At 38.0% G+C, this 18,999-nt stretch overlaps 1 protein-coding gene across 3 annotated transcripts in view; it reads right to left on the reverse strand.

Annotated features, from left to right (window-relative positions):
• Positions 1-18,999, reverse strand: part of SEC11A (SEC11 homolog A, signal peptidase complex subunit) — a 39,216-nt gene that overhangs the window by 7,632 nt on the left and 12,585 nt on the right. Inside the window, exons 1-3 of one of the 3 annotated variants that reach the window (XM_015593563.2) lie at positions 16,974-17,281; positions 7,984-8,093; positions 3,588-3,737 (exon numbers count right to left, since the gene is read on the reverse strand). In XM_015593563.2, the coding sequence (XP_015449049.1) occupies positions 3,588-3,737; positions 7,984-8,093; positions 16,974-17,024 (311 nt within the window). In that variant the 5' untranslated portion in view covers positions 17,025-17,281. Of the gene's footprint in view, positions 1-3,587; positions 3,738-7,983; positions 8,094-16,973; positions 17,282-18,999 lie in introns of those variants that run through there. The other 2 variants (XM_006905291.3, XM_006905292.3) reach the window with 2 other exon arrangements.

The following is an 18,999-nucleotide window of genomic DNA, read 5'->3' on the forward strand; positions in this document are numbered from 1 at the left end:
TGACTGTTAATTTTTTTAAGGTATTGCCATACTAACTATATTGTTTTTTAAAAGCTCACCGATTATGTTTCATAGATATTTACTGAAATATTTACATATGACAGGACACGATATCTAGGCAGAAGAGGGGGAAGAGGTGGCAGTATAGGTGGGGCAGAATTGGCCAGGGAGTAATAATTATTGGGACTGGGTGATAGGTACATGTGAGTTTATGCATTGTTTTATCTACTTTTATGTATATTAGAAATGCTCCATATTTAAAAAAAAAAAAAGGCAATAACAGCATCTTACTTGATCAGAGAATTATTAGTTTAATCCTACTAAAGAATCATGAAGTTTCTAGTAATTTTAAATATTAACTGAAAGCAAAGAACATTTTACAGTTGCTAAAGCCTCTTAAAATTAATTCAAGTGAGTTTAGGTTAACCACTATACTAGAAAGAAGAAAATTAGCTTCAGATTCTGACTAATATCCACTTAGATTCTAAGCCGGAAACTGGCTCACTAGACACTAAATCTGCAGATACAACTAAATTCGGAGGTGCTGTAAACACCAAAAACAGTTAGGTGCAAACAGTCACATTACAAATGAGATTCCAATTAGAAAAAATGCAAATATATACAGAGAAAAATAATCTGCAGCTGACAAGTCAGTAAGTAACAGGATGTCTGAAAAATGCTGGAAAGTAAAAGGGAACAAGTGCCAAGAGGGGTTAGCTGCAAGAGTGAAAGTCAGGAGCAGCAGGAAGGAAGAATCATTCAGTCATGAAAATAACAGCAACCCCATAGAGGTAAAAAAGTAAAACCAAATATGAAGAAAGACTAGGAATTGGGAAAGTCCCCAGGAAAGGAAAGGGATGCTACGGGAGACGTGGGTTATTCCCAAAGACCTGATCTGCCTGCCAAACAGACAAACAAACCCAGTTTCCTTCCATCTACTTACCAGTGAAACGAACGGCCTCTGGTGGCAAGCAACTCCGATTGGCCCGCTCTTAGACCTGCTCCAGCATTTCACGACTCACAGGCCCAAAACACTGATGGCCGGCACATTTATACAGGACTTTTCCCTTGCTAGCACAGGGACCAAACATTTAATATTATCTACTCCCAAGGAGCTCTACATGCTTACAATTTAATTCAACCCTCGTAACACAATGATGGTAGCAGGGAGGAAATAAGCGCTTTATAGATGGTAATAAACTATGTAATATGTTTATAAAACAAAACAGGAGTTACCCAAAATGTAACATTATCTCTGGGTTCTAGGATTACAAGTGATTTTGTTTTCTGTATTTTCCAATTTTATGCAGCATCATGTATACGAATATACATGTAATAAGAATGTTCTCAAGATGGGAGATTTAATATATGAAAAAAAGAGATTTGCATGGCATTTACAAATTTACAGGCACCTTACACAGAAGCAAGTGGAGAAGGAAAGGAGGAATGAGACAAAAGAGAGTTAGGTCAGTTAACAATGTCTACTTCTAGTCTTCTTAAAGCTCAGGATTTCCTTTTTTAAATTTTTTAATTTTTATAAGAGTTTATTTGAGCCAAACATACACCAGGGAGCAATATCTCAAATGTTTCCCCGGATTTTCTTTCTTATGAAAGAAATGAATAACAGTGCAAAAATCAAGACTGAAAACATTTAGAACACACTGACTACAAAAACTTAATCCATTTTGGCTGTCATTTGGTCCCACATGTAAGAACAGTGTTAATACTACTAAATCATGATTATTGCAACCAGGTATTTTAGTCTCCACACAAAAAAAGAGGAAATTGCAAACTTCAGAATATTAATAAGATGGTATATAAAAAAGCTTGAAAGTTAAAGGCATCTCAAGAGTCTAAAATAAATCACGAAAACCCCCAGATTACAAGTACCACACACCTTAAAATAGTCAGAATAGTTAAAAATCATTTTTACAATTTAATGAATCTGTAGTTGCTACAACATCTGTCAATGAATCTGCCCTAAAACAAGATGAACTGTTTTAAAAGAAAAAAAAACTCACTCAATTTCAAACCATCACACATAAAAATGGATAATTTCTGCTCTACCCAAAGCAGGGCCTGGGTTTAATTTGATTTTCTTGGATAAATTCAGGGGAAAGTTGGTTCTGTTATGTTCAAAACAGGCAATGCTGAGAATAAACAACACAAATCCACTTTAAGAATCTGAAAAACACTACTCATACTTAATAAACCTTCACAATTCCAAAATAAATTTTTTAAAAATTAAGTTATTCTTTCTTAGTTAATAGAATGCTATTTAAAAATTATCAACTTTCAAAATATATACTCCGTGAAGAAAAAGAGCAGTCAGATCTTTATTTCATCAATGAAGAACTCTGCTAAACGAGGGTGTTTATAGGGATTTTCAAAAAGCAACAACTGGCAATTGCCTCTTCTTTAGGTGAAGATAAACTACTTCAGAGGGTTGAAAGAGTGAGACGGTATCTATTTAGGCTTCCTCGTACTCAGGAACCTATCAACCCCACCGTCTCACTCCCCTCTGTGTCCTCCAGGATGCCTCCCTTTCCCTTCATTTCTTTCTTTCCTTCCCTCTGAAAGTTTTCCTTAATTAGACCTACTACAGATTTGGAAGGGAGGGCCAGAGGTCTATGTAGTAGGACAGGAAAGCACGGGCTCAGAACTCCGAGATCTTATTCATTTTCCTGAACCTCTTTATACTACAGACAAGGAAACTGAGACCCAGAGAAATGAAATGTTTTGCTCATTGGTAGGACCCAACTCCACCCCCGGGCGATTCTAAAGGTTTTACATATTCTAAAATGCAAGAGTCCATATTTAAAAGAATAACTTAGACTTTAGAAATTTTCTTCAGAATTCTAAAAAGTTGATAAATGTATTATATGAAATGTCTGTTAGATTGCCTTAAAGATATTTAAAAAAAGATTAAGGCTACCTCATTCATTGTATCAGAAGATTCCATTTGGGATCAACCTTTACGTTATTTTTGGAGGGGTGTTGTATATATTACCGATATATATGTGCAATAACAGTATACGGCCGTTGTGAACTTTGTCCACAGTGAGGACAACTGATGTCACAAAATGCAGCGACTATGTTCCTCTATCCTCTCAGAGGCTCGAGGACCACAGCAGAAAAGGAGGGTGAGTGAGACTGCAAGGGCTGATCGTGAGGGGAGAGTGTTAGGCAAAATGGTTGATGTGACCAATGCTGTCCTAAGAAGCGAGCTGCTCTCAGTGACCACCAGTTCACTCCGGGAAGGGTGGGCCCGAGTCACCTGAAAGGAACGTTCTTACAAAGATAAGTAGCCCCTTAAGTTGTTTACTACTTTGGAATATTTAGGGTTACTGATTTGGTCGGGAAGTAGAAGGGAACCCCAAAAAACCTTCAGGGAAATAAATGAATTAATAGATAACGATTTAGTTTTCCAAATGCTCACCAAGCCTTCAGACATTCATAAAAATGGATTGGAAGAAGGACCTAGGAGTTTCTCACCCGTTCTCAGTCTTTAGGCTATCAAAATTAAACACTATAAACACCAAGACATAAACATATTTTAAAAGAGAGAAGATATAGTTTGCACGTACTTTTCATGAATCTTCAAGACTCGGTGAACGATAGGAATCTCTCTTCCTTCTATCCTAAAAACAACAATTTCTCCCACTCGTATGGGATCTTCAACTCGATTTGTTAGAAAGAGAAGATCTCCTCTATGAAATGCAGGTTCCATGCTGCCACTGGGAAGGAAAGAAAAACAGCAAAAAAAAAAAAAATTTTTTTTTTTTAATTAAAAAGTGGAGATTAAATTTACTTTCCAAATTATCGATACTGAACAAAACCACCAAAAGTATCACTTGTGGAGTACACTTAATACCTTAACCACATATACAGACATAAGTGTGTACTGTTCTGAAAATATGGTTTCCTCAGACTAATGAGTTACTCTAAAGGTTTCTTCAGTTATTAGCATTCATTAACTAGTTCCATTTCAAGCATTACTATTCAAAAGAGCTTAAATCTTAAAAAGGGCAATGTTACTAACTCCTTAACCTTTTAAAATTTCAAGTGACAAACAGAATATAAAAGAATGAACTTTATAATCACTGCCCTTATTCTCACTTCCTCTGAAACCGCTAAACATATTCAAATATTCAAATGAGATCTGGATCATCTTCTGCCATTTACAAAGATACAGACCAAGATGACCTTATGACTTCAACACATTAGGAAGGAAGAACAGCTCATCAAGTCAAAGAATGGTGGGCCACAGAGATAATGCTTGTTATCAATTTCTTTATTTTAAGAAGAGAAATGAGGAAGAAAACCAAGGACAAGAACAGATTTTGTCTAAGAATTTCAGAAACAAGAAAAAATTCAATTCCACAGTAATTAGTGACGACAAACTTCTCAACTCTCACCTGTTCCATCCTATACACCAAGTTCTTCAAAGGTCTGAAGATATTTGCACTAATGAATGAACCTTTTCTTTCTATGAAGCAGCAGCTCATCAGTATTATTTTCAGAAACTCAAGCTCCAGTTTTCAATAACAATAGATTTAGTGAGAAGCAAATGGACAGACAGGGAATAAAATTCAAGACAGGAATATGACAAAGTCCGAACACCTGTTTGAACACTCCGATCCCCTTACACAAGGGGAATATGGCAGTGGTTCCCAAACTTTGCTGAACACGGGACACGACTGGGGAACTTTTTAAAAAAATCCCAACGTCCAGGTCATATCTCAAACAATTTAAATCAGACTATCTGGGGATGGGAGGCAGGTATCAGTATTTTGTAAAGATCAGAGGTGATTCCAATATAAAAGCAAAATTTGGGAACCACTACGAAGATAGATTTTCATTGCATTTTTATTCTTAAAACTTTTGTTAAGGTTGCTCATGGGGCATTAAGTTCCCTTTTACAGAAGGTACTCAGAAGATAGGACATATGTTTGGTAAAAAACATTACAGAAGGTATTGTAGACATGTATTTTTCAAGTTTTTACTTTGATCGATTTTTTAAAAAATCAGTGCCATCTTTTGTTCACTTGCTTGAAGATTATCTATAAATAAAACAGATAATTGTTCTGGCTGAATGACATCTTTATTGAGTACTTTCTGTATGCAAAGTGCTATTCTAAATTTTTTTCAACAATCTTCAGAACAAGTGTATAATATAGGTACTATTATTATCCCAACTTTATAAAGAGACTGAGGCTTAGAAAGGCCTGAAGTCATAAATCAAAAAAATTAGATAAAGGTGAGGTTTGAACCAAGGGAGTCTGACAGAATCCACTCTCACTGTGCTCAATTGCTTCTGAGCCCTCTAAAATTTTAAGCAGAGAGTATCATAATCATATTTGCATTTAAGAAATATCACTTCAACAAAGAAAAACAAAAAAGTAAAAAAGTAAACAAAAAAATAATTATAAAAACAGAAAAAAGAATCATCACTTCAGAAGCTATAGAGTACATAAAAGAAATTCAAATATTTATTAATGAGTAAACTGGAAAAAATGAGGAGGTAGATGGGAGACCAGGCTATTACTTACAACTGAACACTCGGCAACTCTTAAATTGTTATTAAAAACAGAGACACAAGAGAATGGAGGAAAACGGAGAAAAGGATGCATATACAGAATTACTTTAATTATGTAAGAAATTATATATGTGAAAAAAAAAGATGAAAATGTTGATAGTGATTATATCCCGGAACTATGAGTCACTTAGTTTCATCTAGATCTTTTTGTTTTCAACATTTCGAATAATGAAAATACACTAACTTTTTTCCTGATTTAAAAAGCATTGTTTGTAAAGGTCACAACAGCCCAGGCAGAAAATGATAAGGGCTTAAAACAGAACTGCAGCAGGAAGGACAACGACAAAAGGGCAGAAAAGAGGGAGGGAAAAGAACGAACCTGACAGCCAACTGTACATTACAGAAGGCAGGGTCGAGGATGACTCCCAGGTTTTTAACACTGCAACTGAGCAGATGGCAGTGACAGTCATAGAACTAGGAGAAAGAACAGGTTTGTGGGAAAAGATGAATCATTCGCTTTTATTATAGAGTTTTAAGTGCCTGGTTAACATCCAGATGTCCAGTGCAGATGTCCAGTACGGGGTGAAAACAAGAGTCTAGACTTCAGGGAAGAAAGGTGGATGAGAAATAAAAAGATTTAAGAATTGAGATACAGGTGGCAATTAAACACAGGTAAAAGTGTGTAGTGAGAAGACCATTAAGAAATAAACCAGGGGAAACTTTTTAAACCTTAAATAAATCATTAGTAAACTTCTTACTATTATCTGATTTAAAAATACTTTTAAACATCAACCATGATAAGTTGTACAAGAAGTTACATGAAAATCATTTGAATGTTTTTAAACTGACTTCAGCTCTATAAGGGGGGGGCAGTGTGTGAATCAGTTTTGAATGTTCCGAGACTTCAGTTAACAAAATAAATAATAAGAAGTATTGTCTTTATACCCAACAGCTTCACAAAAGTCTTAAAAGTGGATTCTCAGTTGGCCTGAGTCCTCTGAGGTAAATCTGGCTCAGGTAAAAGTGATATTCCTTGGAGTGACATGAAACCTTGGTCAGGTAAAACCTACCTGGCCACCCAAATCACATAAACTGCCTTGCTCTAATGATTGGTCCTTCTTCACCAGATTCTCTCCTAATATGACCCGGTCTCTTTTAATTGCTTTTCTTTATACCACACTGACAAAAAAGTTTAGTGTATAAATAACCTATCAAATAACTGATCCAAATACTTCTTCTAAGTCCCAACTGATAATACAAATTTTCTACTAAAGTAGACTATTTTCAGGACCACCAATGTGTTGAACAAGCCCTTAGTCTTATCCCCTATTCACTCCATCTCCAGTTTAACAATCATTAGATTGTCCTTAAACATCTCCACTGAAGGGAACTCAATCTGATATAATCCCAGAAGAATCTCCACAAGAAGCCTCTGTGGGCCCTCTCTCTCTGTATCTTTTCCCCACAGTGCCAATTAGTGTGGCTCCTCCTTCTGTTAGTGTTTGAGCACTTCATCAGTTGAAGCTCTCCACTGAATTCAAGCTGTCTGGGAATGTAGGGCTACATAATTTTAGAACTGGAAAGCTCTTCTGACATCATCCAGGTCTAGCCTTCATTTTATAGATGAAACTATGGTTCAGTGAATAAATGACGTGCACAGGTTATAGTCAGACAATGAAAAAGCTAGAAACCCAAGTCTCTATGTTCTCAGAGTAGTACATGAAATGCTTTCCTAGCTGATAAAATCTACACATTTCTTTGGATCTCTAAAATTACAGTTGCACTTGAGTATTAAAAAAGACGGAACTACGGTAAGAGTATGAGCAGGGTACAGGTAGGACGCTGGAGACCCAGTGCCTCCAGCCATCGCTGCCGCAAGTGTATCCTAGCACGACAGCAAAGGAGTCAGACTTGTCTGGTTAAGAGTGATGCACTACTGTCTTGATAATGCTAATGATTCGATTTATTTTTTGTTTATACTCCATTATCCAGAAAAGATTAGAAGAGATATTTAAAGGTCAGCAGAAAACATGGAAATAATTAGTGATGCCTGAGAACATGCTGCAGAAAAACTCTTAATTTGGAGTTGATATATAATCTAGAAAACTAACAACTAAATATCGGCCCTGATGTGAAGAGTGTAAGACAGAAGAACTTCAAGAAAATAAAGTACGTTGAAACACTTTCTTAAGAGATGTACTAAAAATAAAGCTCACACGGGAAATGTTTTATAGCTAGGTCATGAGCCCTTTGGGTCTGAATAAAAAATGCCTGACAAGGTAGAGAACTTCTCACAATTGAGAAATAGTAACTAATTTTCTTCCAGGCCCTCTTCCGGGAAAGAACAGTTTCCAGAGGAATAATAATACAAGAGTGATTGTGCATCACAATTTTTCTCCCAAGCAACGCCATGAAATGCCTTGAAAAGAAACAGTAATTGTTACCTGAGCACCACTACAATCGGACTTTCACTTCCGGTTATGACCATTAACCCCTTCCAGATCATTAGTGCTGAGGAGACAATCATTCCAAAATTTAGGACTTGATAATAGAGCTGTAGGAACAAAACAGAAGAGATCAGATCCATGATTATCCCCACTCAGGAAAACAACTGGAAGTAGCATCAATTTAAAAGTGTCAAGTAGCACTATCAGGGCACCTGGAGTTCTGAGATACTATTTAAAATACCGTAAGAATTACATCATCAGCATCCCAGAACAGCCCTCCTTCTCTTACCCCAAGTGCCCTGCTCCATTCTGTTTGCTAAAATACATTACATTTATATGACAACTTATCATTTTCAGAACCTTTCACATAAGTTATTTCATTTGGGCTTCACAACCATTCAGCTTAAATTCAATCACATCCATGCTACCTACCAGCTGACAGTAATAAACCTCTGCTTCTGAACTCCTCTAGTACTTACCTTTTCTACATTATTTCCCCCATGGCAATCACGGGCTGTTCAATGACATTTAATCCCACTCCTCATTTTACAATTGTGGAAACTGTCTCAGAGGGAGGAATTGACTTCACCAAAATCATACAGCTTGGTGGTCACATAGCCAGCCTTCTTTCTGTCTTAATAAATTTCTACGACTTAACAAATTGTAAAATTCTATTACTTGAATAAGCAGATACAATACCAGAAAGGCACTTCAAGTGAGAGAAATAATGTGAGCTAATTGTGTTGGACTAAGGCTGGATGATGGGTAAAAGTAGAGAGGATGACTGGACACCATGGCAGATTGATAAGAAAGGAATAGATGGTATTGGAAAGTACTGGGAGAAATGTGAAAAAGCATATTAAGCTCAGATTATGGAGAACCTTGAATGTACCACTGAAAATGTGAAACTGGAAAGACATTCATAAAATACTTTAAAGTGAAAAACAAAAGTTTCAAAAGTATATACAATATAAATTCAATTTTTGTTTTTTTAAAAAATATATGTGCATGTGGGCATTCTATAAGACAACTGTTCCAGTCTTCAAAAATTCATTATCCTGAAAATAAAGGTGGGAAACTATTCTAAAGAGACAAAACCTAAGACAGAAAATTCAGCAAAATAAAAGCTGATAGAAATTTTAAATACTATCATTTAATAGGCCATAATCTGAAAGTTATGTACTGTTCATTTATCTACTATAGTTATCAAACATACCAATTATGTTTCTTATTCTCATAAGATTTATCTGAAGTTCAACATAGAGGATATTTTCATAGAAGTCAGACTTCCAGCAATCTCAAGAAAAGATAGAAATCACCATGGAAGTATCTTCAAGTGTCGTCAAAATGTGTGTTAGAGCTACAAAACAAAAGTTGGCCTAAATCTTAAATTCTACTTACCTTAGGACCTCAAACTAAGAATCTCATTAATCCATAACCACAATCCCCCTGCTTTCTAAATCACAGAAGTGACCAGAAGTTAGGGTATTCGAGGCAGATAGACTGACAACAGCAAGATGTAATATTAGTGGCGTTGGAAAAACTGAAGCACGTTTGGAATAGACACTGTTATTACGGCCCAATAAAGTCACTGCTGGTCCCAGTGAGGATCTTAAATCATAACAACAACAAAAATCCTGAGTAGCAACAGGCATAACATCAATAACAGTAAGACAAGTTTCATTTTAAAAAGACTGTTAAAATATTTTAAAATCTGACCAATGAAAACATATCTACACAACACATGTACAGCAGCTCATTCCTAATAGCCTCAAATCGGAAGAAATGAAACATCCATCAAGAGATGAATAAATTGCAATATTTTCATATGATAGAATACTACTCAGGAATAGAAAAGAATGAACTACTGACACAGGCAACACAGATGAATCTCAAAAATGTGCTGTTTGGACCAAGTTGGAGTGCCAGGGACAAAATTTACCTTCCTGCCTGAAATAACTAAAACACTGAACAAAATATAGAAAGCAAAGGTTTTCAGACATGTGGCTGAATGGACATGTGGCTGTGCCCAGGCAGCACAAGGCTGTGATTCCTTACGAAGGAGAAATACAAAGAAGGTGAGCCCTACGATTGTCCCAACTTACAAACTGGAGAGTTTCCAGACTAGGGCAAACGGGAAATGTAGACAGAGCCTGGGAGTCTCCTTGCTTGATGATGAACTGAGAGTTTGGGGAGGTGAGGGTAGCCAGAGACTGCAGGGCAGCACGGAAATGAACGCGGCATAAAGATCTGCAGCGGATCTCTCCTCCAGCCCTCAGCTGAGAGGTGATCAGCGAAGACCAGCATGTGTGTGAGAGAATTGCCAAGGACGGAAGAGGAACCATCGAAAAAGAGCAGATGGAACAATTCTCAATGCTCACATGGGGCAGGAATAGTTTAGCAGTCTTGAAAGTACTAAGAGAAAAACTACCAACCTAGAATTCTATACCCCAAGAAATTTCTCTCAAAAGTGAAGGCAAAATAAAACCTTTTCAAACACACAGAAGCTAAAATAATTCATTAGCAGACTTCTAATACAAAAAAAATTTAAAGTCCTCCAGGCAAAAGGAAAATACTAAACAAAATCTAGATTTACACACAGGAATGAAGAGCACTGGAAACAGTATATGCTGGCAAATATAAAATATATTTTTTCTTATTTAAAATTTGTAGGATGCACCTAAAATAGTACGTAGAGGAAATTTTATAGCAGTAAATGCCTCAAATTATATGTTGTGTTGTTTACACGCAGTTCAACATTTTGTAATTTCCTTTGTGATTCTCCTTTGACCCATGGGTTATTTAGAAATGCATTATTTAATTTCCAAATATTTGTGAATTTTCCGAATTAAGCTTCCACCTTATAACACTAGAAAAAGCAAGTGAAACCCAAAGTAACTCACAGAAAGGAAATACTAAAAATAAGGAGAAATAAATAAGACAGAAAATAATAAAGAAAATCAAACCAAAGTTTGGTTCTTTGAGATCAAATGGTCAGACTAATCGGGAAAAAAATAGAGAAGAAATAAATTACTAATATCAGGAAGGAATTAGAAGTCACATCATTAATTACAAATTAATTTGTGTTAATATCTCAATATTAAAGGGATAATAGGTATTATGAATACCTTTATACCAATATATTACCAATTCCTTGAAAGGCACAGGCTATCAAAGTTCACTGAAGAAGAAATAGATAACCTGAACAGAACTATGTCTATTAAAGAAATTGAATCTATAGTTAAAAAACCTTCTCAAAAAGAAAAACACCATTCACTGGTGAATTCTACCAAGGATTTAGTGAAAAAATCATAACGACTCTACACCAACTCTTCCAGATAACTGCAGAAGATAGAATATCTCCCAACTCATTCTATGAGGCCCCCACTACTGATACCCAAACCAGACAAAGATGCTACAAGAAAACTATATAACAGTATTGTGGATATAGATATAAAATTTATTTGCCATATTTTAGCAAGTCAGATACAGTAATATATACATCAGGAGCAAGTACAATGTATCACAGGATAAAAAGATGGAGACCTCGGTATCCCTTTCTAAACAGCTGATAGAAGCAGAAAGAAAACCAGCAAGGATATGGAAAACTTGAACACCATCAAACCATTAAACATCTGTAGAACACTCCACTCAACACAGCAGAATATACAATCTTTTCAAAGACACAGGAAACATTCTCCAGAAACCAGGCTCTAGGTAAATAAAAAAGAGCTTCAAATTTTAAAAGACTGTAATCATATAAACTATGTCCTCCAACCACAGTGGAATTAAATTGGAATTCAGCACTGGAAAAAAATTTGGGAAATCCACAAATATTTAGAAATTAAACAACACTTTTCTAAGTAACCCATGTGTCAAAGAGGAATCACAAGGGAAATTACAAAATATTTTGAATTGAGTATAAACAAAAATATACACTGCTTAGAGGAAACTGTATAGCTTTAAACATATATTAGAAAAGAAAGATCCAAATCAGTAACCCCAGATTGCCCTTTAAGAAACTAGAAAAAATAGCAAAGTGTTAAACACAAAGCAACCAAGGAAGGAAATAAAGTTTGGAGCAGAAGTCAATGAAATAGAAAACAGATGAATAATAGAGAAAAAAAGCAATAAAAGTAGAATTCAAAGAGACGGAAAGTAGAATGGTGATTGTCAGGGGCTGGGTGGAGGGAAGAACAGAGAGTTTTTAATGGGTACAGTGTTTTAATTTTGCAAGAAGAAAAAGGTCCCGAAGACTAGTTGCACAATAGTGTGAATGTACTTAGTACTACTGAACTCTACACTTAAAAATGGCTGATAAACTTTGTTATGTGTGTTACCACAATTTTAAAAAGTGACGCTAAATGAAAACAGACAACTACAAAAGATTACGTTTTATTCCATTTATATAAACTGTGCAGTGAAGGCAAATCATAGGACAGAAAGCAGGTTAGTGATTGCCTGGGGCTGGAAGTGGGAACAGGCATTGAGTATAAAAGTGCATGGAGGATTTTCTGGAAAGATGGAAATGTGAAACTGGATTGTGGTGATGGTTGCACAAATCTACAAATTTACTAAAAAAAACATGAACTGTACACTCAAATGGGTGAGTTTTATCTTACTATGTCCCCCATCATCTTTAAGTAGCTGACCTGAAAGACCAGGAGGCCAGTTATCAATTTATTATCTCTTAGCTCCAAATCCATCCTTGTGTTACTAGAGCTGAACCCTATAAACAAATTCTTGTCTAACTGGCTCAATGATGTTAGGTTTTATGAATAAAAGGTGCTGAAGGGCCACACTACAAGGTAATGGGGAGGAAAGGGCTTCTCTTCTCAGTTCCATGTTTATTTCACACAGTGGACAGTGGATCTGTGTGCAGGGGTTGGTGGTGCTCACCTCAGTGACTATCAGAGACTGGCTCCCACCCACACACACTGACAAATTTCTCAGCCTCCTAGCAGGCCACTTCTAGGGAGCAGCTCCAGCTCACTCGCTACCATGACAGGTTCCTATGGCAGCCACACCCTTTCCAAAGAGGTCTAAATCTCAGGCTTGGAAGGGGGTTGAAGGAAGGTTTGCTTAGTTCTTTCCTCGTTCAAGCTCCCTCATCCTAGGAGGTAGTAGCTGCTTTCTGCATATTTTCTTAGTAAGTAAACATTTTTTGACCCCCTCCAACATTTACAATTAAGAGCAGAAATGTTTAAAGAAAATTATGAATAGTATTAATGTTTTAATGTTAAGGATGGTGCATATTCGGTATTTTAAGTATTTGTAAAATTTAAGAAAATGTGACTATTAAAGTAATAGATCAGATTTGTAATTTCAATTTAAAATGTATAATAAATTGTAAGTTTATTATTTAATCAGTTTATTATTTATACAGTGTTGAAACATTTGAGAACTTAAGCTCCTAATTTATAAAATTATATAAGTATGCACTTATATTGAATGACTGACGTTCTTAAAAAGGAAATCTATACATTAAATTTAATGTTTTTAAGATGTTTGTTTGTAAATTAGCCCAAATATTCAAAAGCCTCTAAAAGTGATTGTTAAAATTTGCCAGACTCTAAATAAGAGATTTATAAACTGATTTTAAAAGCTTCAGAATTTAGTTTTTTAAATTTTAGCTTTTACAAATTATTTTTTAATGAAAAATAACTCAACAGGTCTTTCTGCATACAAAGGCCATCTCTATTGCCATAAAAAACTAACCAACAACCAGTGGTGTGCTGGAATTATGCAAGCTGGTTGTTAAACACGGTGTTATTAAATATTACAATTAAATTATATTAAAAACAAAGGTAATAAATATTCTATCAGTTCCTAATGATTTTACTACATTTTACTATTATTTGTGTTCTTGAAGCTAATTTATCCATAGGGTGGAAATTATTATTGCATGTCATCACATCTCTTCCTAATTCCTCATTCAGTGATGTCATGTTAGTAGCCTGAAATCGGCCTTGTTGGGAGTATTTACGCCACAGAAATAACAACTCTACAAACCAGGGCTTCACAGATTAAGAAATGCTTCAGGAAAAACTAAACACAATTTGGAAGAGCTGCCCTGAGGAAGACACAACGTCAGACCTACAGGTCCCATGAACATGGTATGTGTCTTTCGTTACCAGTTCTTCAGTAGCAATCAAAGAGAAACCTACCATGTCTAAGCGTACAACTGCAGGTGGATTTCCACATTGCCCTCATTTCCCTCATTTCCAAGTGTACTTTGGCCAATGTGTGGTGATGAACAGCCATGAGTGTAGGGGCTAGAAATGTGATGTGAGACCCCCTCAACATGCCCTTTGTGGATGGCCAATCATTTCACCTGCGCATCCTGGTGCTTCAAAATGAGTACCAAGTAATGGTAAATGGCAATCACTGTTACAATTTTTGACTCAAGCCAGGATCTGAGCAGATGGTGCAGGTGTGGAGGGATGTCTCCTAGACCTGAGTACATGTCTGCTATAGTGAGATGTGACCAGACTCCTCACTGTCAAGATCCCGCCATCTGAATGACCATGTGACTCCCAGAGCTAATAGAATGGGTTCTCCTCATCTTTTTCCCACACTTGCTCATTAAAATTCCTGAAAACTTAAAAAAAGAAAAAGAAATGGCCTCAGAAAAAAACAGTGATCTGGACTTCAGTAAAGGAGCCACACTCCAAAGAGGAGAAGACAAATAACTTAGCTATAACAGCTAAAAAGATTTTAGAGATCACCTAATATTTGAGAGCAGTTCACAAAGAGACAGAAAGAATAGAAGGGGCTTACTGAGGACAGTCCAATACACGAAGTTTGAGTACAACAATATTCACAGAGACACTGATATGAAATAGGAAGGGTAAACTAGGACAAGACTGAAATGGTAAAAAATAACAAACTGTAAAATGACTGAGACTTACCACATATGCCTTTCCAAGGGGTTTGGGCTTTAACCTACAAGGCAATGGGAGCTGTGGAACGTTTGAGGGCAGGAGAGAGGGCATTAATCTGGCAATAGTGTATAGGATGCAGTGAAGGTAGTAAAACACTTAATTTTTGAAAATTGTGAAGCAAACCAAAAAAATTACATTACATGTAATAAACAAGTCTTGAGTTAGTCATTAAAAATCAATTAAAACCCAAAGCTCAAAAGAATACATAGTGTGACTCCATTTATATAAAATGCAAGCCCAACTATACTGACAAAAAGCAAATCTGTGGTTGCAAAGTGCTTAGAGAAGAGATGAACTACAAAGGGAAACAACAGATCTTGTGGGCTATGGAAATGCACTGTGTCTTAACTGTTACGGGTATATGTAACTGTAGAAACTTATCAATTCATACACTAAATGGACGGAGTTTATTTTACTTAAGTATTCCTCTATGAATCTGATAAGAAAAACAATTACAACTCAAATTAATCAGATATTTGATATGTATTTAGGCTTAAATGGAAAAGTTATGTAATGACAACAATTTTAGAGAAAACCAAACTTCTAGTTTCCCTCTTTTCACTTGATGAGATCTCAGTAGCTACAGCCACTGTCACGATAGCCACTTCTTTTTCTCAGCTGTTACGTACAGGTAAAACCTCATATGAGTACTACCTCTCACCCTATCCCCATGCTATCTATTTCCTCCTCACCACCTCTGGGAGACTACTCATTTTCTTCGTCTGTATAATGGGAATAACATTACCTACCGCACAGGTATATAAAACACTTCACGCATAGCAAGAGCTCAAAATAGTTGTTTTGCCTTCACCTTTTTCTACTCATTTATGCTCCCTGAAGGCAGAGTCTGTCTTATTTATCTTTGCATTGCTCATTGTATCTAGCACATGGTACAATAAATAGCAGGCTAGAAATAAGTATTTCTTCAGAGAAACATCTGTGGCACCTAGAAATTCAGATACGGATGAAAAAGACAACACTACAAGGGAAAATCTGAAGTGTTATCTTAAAGATACGAATGTTTTGGGCAATTTGAAAAGAATGAGTAATTATGACTAAAAGAATTAAGAAACACGTCTAAGAGACAGTGACAGTGAGCTAGCTAAAGTCTGAAGGGGAGGTTGTACATCTATTTCCCTAAATGGTAATTATAAATACTGCAAGCTACAAGTCCAAGAGAAAAATCTTTAATAGTGCCATCAGGATAACTCTTAACAGCAAGATACTGTAAAAAGGTCCGAGGCAAGCCAAACTAGGCTCTACAGACACATTTGGTACAGAAGATGAAAAGTAACCACCGATTCTAATGCCTAATAATCACAATAGCATTCCTAGTACCATATGGCATACGATCTAAAAGTTCTAGACAGAGTAAGATTTAAGGACAAAATCAGGAGACCTAAATTTCAAGATCCCTGTGTTACTAACATTGGTCTTTATACCTGAGGATTGTAAGGGCTGCCACCTTAAAGCTAAATGGACTCAAGGGCAAGTATAGTAACTGCTTCACCTCTAAGTCAGAGGTGGTCCAAGGAAAAGTCAGTGAGCCAGCTGAGGCCCAGAGATGTACGAGAAGGGTTGCGACTGGCTAAAAGCAGCAAAACGGCTTTTGTGGGGCCTACAACCGCCTTCCCGAGCATCCCAGTAGCACTGAACTGCGAAAACCAGTCTCCGGAGTCCATCGGGAGTCGCTGCCATTAGAGAAACCTTGAGTTTGCTGCCTTACCAAGTCTAAAACAATATGCAACCCCAACTCCCACTTAAGAAGCGCCCTGCGGTTTCCCTTTGGTCCTCTGCCTCACTGGGAGGAATGGAGCGAGCCCCGGCTTCCCGCTCCACTCCTAGCAGGCTCTGAATTAGCCAGGAGCTAAAAATAGGGACAAAGCGACCTCTGGCCTCAGACTCGGCACAAAGAGATGGAATGACCAAGGTGTCAGACCCACTCAGGCCCTCACACAGGGACCCACAGGTCCGCAGGATCCCGCAGAGGCAGCGCCAAAGGGACGAGAGGAGCCCGGGGAAACAGAAGGCGGCCAACCTCACCTGCCGCTTGTTCATCCGCCGCACATCGTCCAAAAAATCTAGAGACAGCATGGTGGTGCTGGCGAGAGGGACACGGGCAAGAGACAGAACGCGATGTGACCGGCGGGCGGAACGGAAGGCGCCGGGGCCAAGCTCACACTGGACAGGACCTCGCTGCGCCCCCACTTCCGCTTCCGGGGCGGGAACCGACGCGCCCCGCCCCTTCGCTGCGGAGAGCGGACAAAGGGACTCACGACCTTCCTACTTCAGCCTCTCGGCCACTCCAGATCTAGCCCGCTGAGGACGACCGGAGCCCACTTCCGCGTTCAGCCCCGCGGCCCCTCACGGAGGCGTCGACCCGGGGGTTAGAGAGGAGGCGCCCTGCAACCTCCGGAAGGCGGGCCCTCTTGCACGCCTGGCCAATAGGGAGCCGGGTCTCCGGCGTGTGCGGGCAGAAGCGGCCCTCGAGTGGCCTGCGCGGTTAAGCCCCGTCGGGTCTGGGTGGGGCACTAGACGTGTCGCAAGGCCTTGTGGTCTTAGGCGGGGCGGGTTTCCGCGCTACGGGAAACTGACGGCTGAGGTGTTTCAATAAGTGCTTTTCCTGTAAGGGTGGAGGATGCCAGAGAGACTTTAAAAGCACTGCCTGAATCTCTCAGGAGTTTAAGAAACTCTTGGAGAGAAAACAACCGGTACGATTAGAAAACGGCTAAACCATGGAACAGTGTGATGAGACCGCCAGTGGTGCGGGTAACCAGGAAGTCCCTTTCTCCCTGAACCTGACTGTCTCTTTGAACTCTACCTTCTGGTTTCGTTGCCTCCTGCACCTTGATGTGACCCTTTTCTCGCTGCCTTCTGTCTCTCTGTTATAAACAGCCTCTGCTTTGACTGGCTGAAGCTCCTAATATGCACCTAGGAGGACAAGAAGATCCAGATCTGGTCTCTTGCTATTATTTCTATCTTTTTCAAAATACTGTTTATCTCACACTGAGGGATAAGGGCCTTCTTACCTATATTTTTACTCCCAGCATCTTACATGAAAAAAACACTCAAAAATGTTGAAGAATGAATGGAGGTCTTAAAGCCCAGAAGGCCCAGCGCCCCCAGACAGATGCATCAAGCAGGCGTCTAAGGATAGCATTATCTTCACTTAGATCGATGGGGATGGTGGCCCACAGTGTGTGCTCAAGGCTGAAAGAGGATTTATCAACTTAAAAAGCAGAAGATAAATCCTTAGTCCTCAAAGAGCTTTCAGTATCATTTGCAGCAAGGAAAAAAGGTATCTTTATGAAAGGAGACAAGGTATACCTCTTAGTCTGTACATGTTATAGAAACCCAGAGAAGAGAAAGAATCTTCCAGGCATGGCTTTAGTCAAAGGAGACTTCTGAGGGAAGCTGGACCACACTTGGGCCAGCTTTGCATTACAAAAGAGGAAGCATAATGTCAAGCACAGATTAGAAATGGAATTAGGTGTGGGGAGATGGCTAACACTCAGGCTTCTTTTCTGGGAGCTTACACTCTTGAGGAAAAGACAGACTGAGTGAGAAATAATTAGAGTGAAAAGAATCCATGAGAAAGGGAAAGGACACTGGGAGAGATTTACATAAACTGGGTAAATCTGGAAAGGCTTAATGAGGGTTCCCTGCAGTGCTGGGGAGGAAACAGTGTGTCTTATGAAAATAATTCAGATATTTAGGACAGGCGATCCCAGACTAGATAAGACATAAAGCCTATGGAATTAAATTTTCCAAATGTGGGACTCTAACATACTATTTTTGTCTGCTCACTGGCTTGCCAGTCTTCTCAACACATAAGTCTTTTGGACCCCATCAACCACAATGGCATGTGTGGTATTTTCCTTCATATATAGCCTGCTGGCCTGCCTGAAGGGGGCACCTTATTATAGAGGTTAAGTCAGACCCACTTGGCTTTGAATCACAGATCGACTGCTCACTAGCTGTGTGATCTTGGGCCAATCGGTTAACCTTTTTTTATACTTAGTTTTCTACTATGTGAAGTGAGAATAAAAAATAAATTATTTGAAAATTA

The sequence above is a fragment of the Pteropus alecto genome, unplaced genomic scaffold (genome assembly GCF_000325575.1).
Source record: "Pteropus alecto unplaced genomic scaffold, ASM32557v1 scaffold60, whole genome shotgun sequence".
Lineage (NCBI taxonomy): Eukaryota > Metazoa > Chordata > Mammalia > Chiroptera > Pteropodidae > Pteropus > Pteropus alecto.